Source organism: Monodelphis domestica, chromosome 1, assembly GCF_027887165.1.
Source record: "Monodelphis domestica isolate mMonDom1 chromosome 1, mMonDom1.pri, whole genome shotgun sequence".
In the NCBI taxonomy this organism is placed as follows: Eukaryota; Metazoa; Chordata; class Mammalia; order Didelphimorphia; family Didelphidae; genus Monodelphis; species Monodelphis domestica.
The window spans coordinates 596283284-596293898 of record NC_077227.1 but is presented as its reverse complement, the minus strand read 5'-3'; the positions used below and the strand labels follow the sequence as shown (position 1 = coordinate 596293898).

At 34.4% G+C, this 10615-nt stretch overlaps 1 protein-coding gene across 2 annotated transcripts in view; it reads left to right on the top strand.

Moving 5' to 3' along the window:
- The first annotated feature begins 5755 nt into the window (after positions 1-5755).
- C1H8orf74 (chromosome 1 C8orf74 homolog) overlaps positions 5756-10615 on the top strand; it is a 50341-nt gene continuing 45481 nt past the window's right edge. The window contains exons 1-2 of one of the 2 annotated variants that reach the window (XM_056813711.1): positions 5775-5857; positions 6678-6728. Coding sequence is in view for 1 of the 2 variants with exons in the window: in XM_056813710.1 (XP_056669688.1) it covers positions 5810-5857 (48 nt within the window). In the remaining variant the exon portion in view is untranslated. Of the gene's footprint in view, positions 5858-6677; positions 6729-10615 lie in introns of both variants that reach the window. The other variant, XM_056813710.1, reaches the window with a different exon arrangement.

Below are 10615 nucleotides of genomic sequence, written 5' to 3'. Positions count from 1 at the left end.
GTGCTATCACAAAAGAACCAGACTAATAATGTATAAAATAATAGGTCTTTGTTTCAGTGTATTCTAACTCAGGAGGGCTAGAGGAAGGCTTCCGTCACTTTGGAGGATTTCCAAGCAGACATGTAAGGACAGTAGTCACACAAGACAGATGAGCATGGAGATGTTGAAATCCGAATCTTGGGAGGAAATATTTTCATCCTTGAGTTCGAAGATATGCCAAAGTTTCTAAGTAAAGGAAAGCTCAAAACCTAAAACAAAATACCTGGGGGACAAAATCACAAAAGAACAAGGGAGCAAAAGTGGTCATCTGGACCTCCAGTGTTACAGTGTTCAGGTCACAAGAGGAGAAAGAGAAAAGGAGTTGACAGTTGTCCCTTTTGACCTCGGCACATCCAGTTCCCCCAAGTCCTCCACACTACTCCTTACCTAGGTAAGACATCTAAGTCCCAAAGATTTTCACAGCAAGTCACCTCCAAAGGCAACCCAATGTCACAGTATTTTTAGGGAGGGGAAGGTTTCTCCTCAGTAGCCAGTGTCAGGACAGGGGCATGTTACAGATTTACTATGAGAAAATACCCTGCTGAGATCCACCAGAAGTACCTATATGGCTTTCAGAAGTTTCCAGGAAATGGTAAAGGGGAGGGTTGGCCTGGATGAAGGGAAACGTCTAGCAGCTAGAACACAGCTAGCAAGCTTCAAATGAGCCTCAGGATCTTAGAGTGGTTCATAGGCTTTAGGTCTCGGAGATGATCACACACACAATGTGATGGAAAGGAATTCTCTATTACTCAGGTGCAAATGCTGGTGCATTGGGTTAAAATGCCCTTCATGTCCTGTGTGACCCTGAATATGTCACTTCTGCTCTCTGTGCCTCAATTTACTTATAAAATGAAGGGGTTTGACTAGGTAATCTCCAAGGTAGCTTCTAGCTCCCAATCCTTTAATTCTCTAAACAGGCTAAATGAAAGCAAAGAGTCAGTCTCCCTCCCAGAAAAAGGATACATCTTCTGTGTATCTTGACAACGGGCAAGGTTACTTACTCAGTACTTTGGAATATCCTTCCTCAGGGTGACTAAGGTCCTGTGGCTTGTCCTTAGTGACTGAGCTCATCTTCCTCATTTGAAGTGCTGGCTGGCAGCCAATACATGCTAAATTCTTAATAAATGCTCATTTCATTATGCCTGAACAACAAGAACTTTTTAAAAATTCACTTCATTTATTGTAAGTGGGTTTGCTTGTTGTCCCTCATCTTTCCCCCAATCCCATTTCAAGGTTTTGGCAAAAATGCTTTGATCCTACATGTAAGGGCTTTTCTCTAACCTCACCTTCACCACCCCACCTGAATCTGATTGCTCAAAATGTCATAGCATCCAAATTCCTAAAGAAGTGACCTGAATCATAGGAAGAAATAGAGAGTAAAACTATATTAATAGAAGACCTTATTTTTCTCCTTTCACAACTAGAAAAATATAAGTAAAAACAAAGCAGAAAGAAGTGAAGGAGGTAAATAGAATTTTAGAAAATTAGATGTGATGGGTTTCTGGAAGAAACTCAGTGGCAAAAGAAAGAAATATATCTTTTCCTCAGTGGTATATGGCACCTATACAAAAACTGACCTTGTATTAGGGCATAAAAGCTTCACAACCAAATGCAGAAAAGCAGAAATATTAACATAATTTTATGACTATAATACAATAAAAATTACATTCAATAAAGGGGAGTGGAAAGGAAGATTAAAAATTAAATGGAAACTAAATAATCTAATCTTAAATAATGTCTGGGGGGCAGCTGGGTGGCTCAGTGGATTGAGAGTCAGGCCTAGAGACGGGAGGTCCTGGGTTCAAATCTGGCCTCAGACACTTCCCAGCTGTGTGACCCTGGGCAAGTCACTTGACCCCCATTGCCTAGCCCTTACCACTCTTCTGCCTTGGAGCCAATACACAGTATTGACTCCAAGATGGAAGGTAAGGGTTTTAAAAAAAAGGAATGTCTGGGTCAAAGAACAAGTCATAGAAACAATAAATAATTTCATTAAAGAGAATGATAATCAGGCAATATAGCAAAATTATGGGATACAGCCAAAGCAATACTTAGGAGAAATTCTATATCCCTAAATACTAACATTAATAAAACAGAGAAAGAGTAAATCAATGAATTCTAAAAAACTAGAAAAAAAAAAAAACCTCAATTAAGCACAAAATTGGAAATCCTGAAAATCAAAGGAGAGATCAATAAAATTGAAAGAAAGAAAACCATTGAATTAGTAAATAAGACAAAGATCTGGCTTGATGATAAAAATACAACAAAAAATAGATAAACCATTGGTTAATTTTCTTTTTAAAAACAGAAAGGAAAAAACTAAATTATTCATTTCTAAAATGAAAAGGGGAGAATTTGCCACTAATGAAGAATAAATTAAAGAAATCACTAGGAGTCATTTTTTTTCAAATTATGTGTCAATAAATCTGACAATCTAAGAGAATAGATGAATATTTACAAAAATATAAATTATTCAAATTAATAGAAGAGGAAATAGAATACTTACATAACCTCATCTCAGAAAAAAATGGAAGAAGCTATCAACAAACTCTTTTAGAAAAAATACCAAGGGTCATATGGATTCACAAGTGAATTCTATCAAACATTAAAGAACAATTAATACCAATATTATCTAAACTATTACAGGAAATAGATAAATAGATAGTCCTACTAAATTACTTTTACCAGGAAGAGCAAAAACAGGAAGAAAACTATAGACTAATTTCCCTAATGAATATTGATGCAAAAATCTTAAAAAAAAATACTAGTAAGGTGATTACAACAATATATCACAAGGATCACTTATAACCAGGTGAGATTTATAACAGGGATGTAGGATTGGTTCAGTATTGGGATAAGTATAAGCAGAATTGACCATATCAATAGTAAAACTAATAGAAGACATATAATTATCTCAAACGATGAAGAAAAAGATTTTGAGAAAATATAATGCCCATTTCTTTTCAAAATGATAGAGAACACAGGAATAAATAGAGCTTTCCTTTAAATGATAAGTAATATTTATCTAAAATCATCAGTAAGCATTATAAGCTTGAAGCTTTCTCAAGAAGATCAGAGATGAAGCAGGGATGCCCATTACCACCACTATTATTCAATATTATACTAGAAATGCTTCCTATAGCAATAAGAACAGATAAGCAATGAGGAACCAAAAGTATCACTCTTTGCTAATGACATGAGAAGATGCTTAGAGAATCCTAGAAATCAATGAAAATCAATTAAAATAATTAACAAATTTAGCAAAGTTGAAAGATATAAAATAAAACCACATAAGCCATTGATATTGCTATATTATCAACAACCCAGCAGGAAGAGATAGAAAAAGAAATCTCATTTAAAATAACCATAGACAATATAAGATACGTAGGGGCATATTTGCCAAGACAAACCCAGGAATTATTGGAAAACAATTGCAAAACACTTTTCATATAAAGTTAGATCTAAACAATTGGAAAAAGGGCAACTTGGTAGCCCAGTGGATAGAGCATCAGGCCTAGAGTTGGAAGAATGTAAATTCCAATCTGGCTTCAGACACTTCCAACCTGGGTGACCCTGGGCAAGTTGCTTAATCCCAATCACCTAGCCCTTGATGCTTTTCTGTCTTAGAAATGATACTAAGGCAGAAAGTAAGGGTTTTTTAAAAAGTAATCAATTGGAAAAACATTAATTACTCATGGGTAAGCCAAGCCAATATAATAAAAATGGCAATTCTTCCTATTCAGGTATTAAATATTAATTAAAATTAAACTAAATCAAAATTAATTAATTAAATCAAAGTTAAATATTAAATTACTCTCCTCAAAATTTTAGAACTAGAAAAAAATAACAAATTCATCTGTAAAAAGAAAATGTTAAGAGGATTAATGAAAAAATAATGTAAAGGAAGGTAGCCTAGCAGCATCAGATCTCAAACTGTACTATAAAGCTGTAATCATCAAAACAATCTGGCTAAGTAATAGAGTAGGTACACAATTCACAGTAGAAAATGACTATAGTAATATAGTGCTTGATAAACTGAAAGATCAAGTTTCTATGACAAAAACTCACTATCTGGCAAAAACTGCTGGGAAAACTGGAAAACAATATGAAAGAAATTAGGTAGAGACTAACATAGACAAGGTCAAAATGGGTACATGATTTAGAAATAAAGGACACTACCATGAGAAATTATGGGATCATAGAATAGTTTATCTGTCAGATCTATAGATAAGGGAAGAATTTATGACCAAACAAGAAATAGATAACATTAGAAGATAATGATGACATTCAATTTTAAAAGGGTTTGCACAAACAAAACCAGTGTAACCAAAACAGAAGAAAATCTAAAACTGGGGGTGGGGGTGGGAGGAAATCTTCACAGTAAACATCTCTGACAAAAGCTTCATTTCTCAAATATATAGAGGACTGAGTCAAATGTATAAGATAACAAGTTATTCCTCAGTTGATAAAGAGTTAAACAATATGAACAGGTAGTTTTCAGATGAAGAAATCAAAGCTATCTATAGTTATATGAAAAAATGCTCTAAACCATTATTAGAGAAATTCAAATTAAAACAACTCTGAGGTACCACCTCACACCTGGCAGATTGGCTAATAAGACAGAAAAGAGAAATTATAAATGTTAGAGGGAAAAAAGGAAAGTTGGAACACTAATACACTGGTTGGTGGACTTGTAAATTGATCTAGCCATTCTAGAGAGCAATTTGGAACTATGTCTAAAGGACTATAAAACAATGCATACTCTTTGATCCAGTGAAAACATTACTAGTTCGGCATCCTGTAGAGATTAAAAGAGGTCTCTTTTTGTGATGGCAAAGAAATGGAAACTGAGGGAATGCCCATTAATTGAGGAATGGCTAAATAAGTTATGGTATGTGCTTTAAGAAATGATGAGCAGGAGGATTTCAGAAAAACCTGGGAAGACCTACATGAACTGATGCAAAATGAAGTGAGCAGAACCAAAAAAAAAATGTACACAGTAATAGTAATACAGAAGAATGAACAACTGTGAAGAACTGAATTATTCTCAGCAGAACAATGATCCAAGATAATCCCAAAGGACTTAATCATGAAAAATGTTATATACTTCTAGAGAAAGAACTGATAGTCTGAATGCAAATCAAAACAGACCATTCTTTACTTTATTTTCTTCATAGCTTGTTTATTTAAAATGTATCTTCTTCCACATGACAAACATGGAAATGTTTTATAAGATAGCACATGTATAGCCAGTATTACATTTCTTACTGTCTTAGGGAGGTTGGAGGGGAAAGAGGAAAGGAGATAATGTGGATCTCAAAATATTAGGAAATAAGTATCAAAAATTGTGAGAAAAAACACAAATAAAAAAATAATCAAACAAAATAGACTAAGAAGGCATAATCAGATGGATAGGAAAAGAACAAAAAGAGAACAGTATCGTGAAAACTCATAAAGGAGAGAGTAATCAAGTGTGTCAAATAAGAATTGATGGAAATGAAGGAAAGGGATACAGAAGTGAAGGGGAAGGACTAAGAGGTGTTAAAGAGTAATGGAAGATCTGTCCTACTCCTAAATTTTTCTTTCCTCGACTCCAACCCCTTCACACTCTCTGAAGTATGAGAGAAGCCAAGAGCAGAAGACCCACATTCTGATATAGTAGCCATCATATAGCCAAATTATGACCCAATAAAGCTAAGCCATACTCAAAAGACTCTAGACACTTTCTATTATTCTTGGTGTGGTTTCTTAGTAACCAGATGCCAGAATCATGGCGGATATTACAGACCAAGGAGTGAAAGAAATCTTCCAACTTGAGGTAAAGATATAAAGTAACTTTTAAAAAACACTCCCTCCCCAAAATTAATATTTTTAGACTTGATTGGTTTTTAAGCGCAGGTGTGAAGCTTCAGAAAGAACCCATATCATTCTTACATTTTAAATGCAGAACCTTGGATAATTCATACTTCCTCGTGTCCTGCCTATAAATATTAATACTTATTTTAACTCTGTGAACACTATTCAGGTACTAGGTCAGTGACTTCTCAAACTCTGGAGGTGGTAGGGGGTGTTTTTTCTTGAGGGAGTAGACATGCATTAAAGGTGCCATCTAACCTACTTTCTCTAGGGAGTGTCCCTCATAAAGGCCATCTTGACCCTGCATTTCACAATTTGATAAGCACTGAACTGGAACCCAGATTTGAATAAAGGCCTTGCTTATGCAGCAAAGTCTAAATCAGGGAGACTACTAGATCTGGGGGAAAAACAGAGACATATCTGAAAAAAAAAATAGTAGGCTGTCTTAGGTCAGGAAGGTATCTGCAAATCCATTCCCTCTTCATGTCTCTAAATCTTGGCATATGTTCCTCTATATTGTGTGTCATTCACAAGACAACTCCTCTGCAAAATGAACCCGTAGGTTTTTGTAAAAGGTTAGGAAAAAATGTTAAAAAAAAAGAAAGAAAGAAATTTCTGAGTGTGAGTTTGAAAGAAGGTACATTGGAGCCAGGAGCCTCTTGCCTCTTTGAAGTAATAAATAGTTTTCAAAATTCCCTTCTGGGGATGTCTCCACAGACTGTTGGAATTTTTAAGTGGTAGGAAGAAAGAGCATTGTTAACTGAGGTTTTTTTTTTTCCCAGCACTACTCAAGTTACATTGAATAGGTTGGGCCTTATCTGAACTTAATTATTGTAAGTATTATTTCTATAAAATCTAGATGCCTCAGTGGGTAGACTTTCAAGTATTTTATAGTATCTACTAGTAAGTGAAATTTCTTTTTCTATCTCTTGCTGTTGGGCTTTATTGTTAATATATAGAAATGTTGATGATTTATATATCCTGAAACTTTGCTGAAGTTGTTAATTATTTCAACTAATTTTTAATTAATTCTCTAAGAATACCATCATATCATCTGTGAGGAGTAATAATTTTGTTTCTTTGTTGCCCATTCTAATTCTTTCCATTTCCTTTTCTTCTATTATTTATATAGTTAGTATTTTAGTACAATATTGAATTAATATTGGTGATAATGGGCATCCTTGGTTCACACCCTGATCTTATTGAGAAGGCAGAAGGCTTCTAATTTGTCCCCATGATAGATTTAGATAGACACTAATCATTTTAAGGAAAACTCCATTTATTCCTATATTCTCTAGTGTTTTTAATAGGAATGGATATACTTCTTCAAAAGCTTTTTCTACACCTATTAAAATGATCATATGATTCCTGTTGGTTCTGTTATTGATGTGGTCAATTATATTGATAATTTTCTTAATATTGAACCAAGAATTGCATTTCTGGTATAAGTCCTAGACAATGTCTCAATGTCACAGGCAACTATTTAAGATTATAAGTTGCTGAAAAGGTGCCATTCTACATTGGTAAAGACGAAGTTCCTCATGAAGAGCTTCTTAGACTGATGGAATAGAAAATTTGATTCCCCTCCTCCTCTTACATTCCCAACGCCAAATAATAGATTCAAGTTTTCTAGTTCATTAGTAGTTCATTAATCTGTAGTGTGAGAGCTGGAAGGGAAATTGCGGCTTGACTGGTCCATGATTCTCATTTTATAGACTCAGAAGCCCATCCTCAAAGAGGTATAGTGATTTCCCTAAGGTCCTTCAGTTAGTTAAAGACAGAGCCAGAAATAAAAACTAAGACTCTCATCAGAGGACTACCCATCATCCTGCAGTTGCTTCTCTGATTATATTCCACAGTGTCATTGTGCCTCCTAAAACATGGCACCCAGAACCACATTCACCACATTCTAAGGCTCAGCATGACAGGACTATCCTCTCTGTGTTCTAAACACTAAGCACAGGAATACAGTAAAAATATTTTGGCTGTCAAATCATACCATTGACTTGCATTGAGCTAAAACTTCTTAAGTTTCTTTAATAGAAACTGATAGCTCATTGCTTTCTCATCAGCCACCAGAGGTAACAGTGTAGTTGATGGTGTGTTAGATTTGGAGTCATAAAATTCTATCCTTACAATATTTACCAGCTGTATGACCCTAGACAAATCACTTTACCTCAAGCAACTTTTCCTTGGATTTCTCTATCAGGTCTTACATTGGTAGGAGGAAATCAAAGCTAAATCAAAGGAATTATCAAGGAAAACTACCCTGATATTTAGATCAAAAGGGTAAAATAGAAATTGAAAGAATCCACTAATCACCTCCTAAAGGAGATTCCCAAATTGAAAACTCCCAGGAATATTGCAGCCAAATTCCAGAACTCTAAAATTAAGGAGAAAATATTGCAAACAGCCAGAAAGAAACCATTCAAATATTGTCAAGCTGTGTTAAGATAACCCAGGATGTAAATGGATCCCACATTAAAGAAGCAGACGGATTAGAATATGATGTCCCAGAAGGTAAAGGAACAAGGATTACAATCAAGTATAATATACCAAGCAAAACTAAGTGTATCCTTCAGAGGAAAATTAGATACTAAATTCAATTTTAAAAATTTAAGCATCCCTGATGAAAAGAAAAGAACTGAATTAAAACATTGACTTTCAAATATGATTCAAGAAAAGCATAAAATGATAAACATGAAAGAGTAATTATAAGGGACCCAAAAGTCCTTATAATATATTATAAATATATAATTTGTATTCCTATGTGAGAGATGAAGCATAAAACTCCTAAGAAGTATGTCATCATTAGGGCAGTTAGAAGGGCTCTACATAAAGGGAACATAAGTAAGTTGATTATGTTGGATGATTTTTAAAAATAGGTGGATGAGAAAAAAGTTACTCTGGGAGAAGAGAGAAAGGAGAGGGAAAATAGAAAAAAAAATATCACCTAAAAAAAGACTTGCAAGGAAGAGCTTATGCAATGGAAGTGTAAAGGACGGACAGGCAATCCTTAAACCTTACTCTCACTGGAATTAGTTCAAAGAAGAAAGAATACACATACACACTCAGTTGGGAATATAAATCTACCTTATATTACCCAATAGGAAAGTAGAAGGGAAGAGGATGGAAATGGAGAAAGAGGAATGAAAGAAAGAGCAGGTTAAGGGAGGCAGTGGTCAGAAGTACAACAGTCTTGGGGACGGACAGGGTAAAAGGTGATAGAAAAGGATAAACAATAAAATAGGATAGAGGGAAATGTATATTTAGTAATTATAATTGTAATGTGACTGTGATGAATTCACCTATGAAACACTATTATTTACAAGAAACACATTTGAAATAAACACACATAGAACTATAATAATGATCTGGGACAGAGTCTTATGCTTCAGCTGAAGTAAAAAAAAAAGGCAGGGGCGGCAATCATGATCTCAGATAAAGAAAAGGGAACATTGTAACTAATTAAAATAAATAATCATTGAAACTACATCTTGTGAAAAGTCACTATAGACAATGAAGTAATATCAATACTAAATATATAGTTCATCTTTCATTTCAAAGAGGACCAGGGGCTTTATGGGATGATGTTTTGATTTCTATACAAATTGGATTTAAGTAAGGCAGAGCTGTATAGAGTCATTAACTATTCTCTCTTCAAGAATCACTGAAGTTTAGTGGCAAAACAAAAGTCAAGATGACTGGTGGTGACTCAGGATGAAGTGGATAACCTCGGCATCTTTGAAATCTGACCAAGTCCTAAAGGCTCCACAGTACCCACTTCAGCTGTCTTCATGGCTTTTGGAAAAAAAATTGTTCTCATCCACCCATTCCACCAGGGAGTCTTTACATGTTTGGACTAGACATCCCTCTAACTCACTGATGGGTTGAAGATCTGTCAATTTTCCCCCAACCTAGATAAGCCCATCTGCCATGATGGTTTTATCACAGTGTGGATGCTATGCATGGTACAGCTTCCTGGAGGCATGGATGAGAGTGTGTGGTGATGTATGGGTTTGTTGGGAGGACTAGCACCTCTAGTGTGAAGACTTGCCATGCCATTGTTGGAGATGCTTATCCACCTTTTACCCAACTAAATATTTATGTACCAATAGTATAGCATCCAAATTCTTAAAGGAAAAGTTAATTGAGTTTTAGGAGAAATGGATAATAAATAATGGGGCTCAGCTTTCTTTGAGATAGATAAATATAACCATAAAATAAATAAGAAAGAAATCAAGGCAATAGATAGAAAATTAGAAAAGTTAAATGTGATAAGCCTCTGGAGCAAATTGAACAGGGATAGAAAGAAGCATGACTTTTTTTTTCAGTGATATAAAATATCTTCACCCTAATTGACAATTTATTAGGGAATTAAAACCTCACAAATAATTGCAGAAAATAAAAATGCTAAATTCTCTCTTTTAAGACCATAATGCAATGAAAATGACCTTTCATAAGTGATTCTTGAAGCATAAATTAAAATTATTGGAAACTAATCCTTAAAAAATAAGTCAAAGAATAAATCATAGAAACAGTCAATAATTTCATAAAAGAGAATGACAACAATAAAATAACATACCAAAATTGTGAGATGCAGCCAAAGCAGTATATAGAAGAAAATGTATATTTCTAAACACATACATCAATAAAAGAAAAAAAGAACAGATCAATGAATTGGTTGTGAAATTTTTTTAAAGTACAGATTTAAAATCCC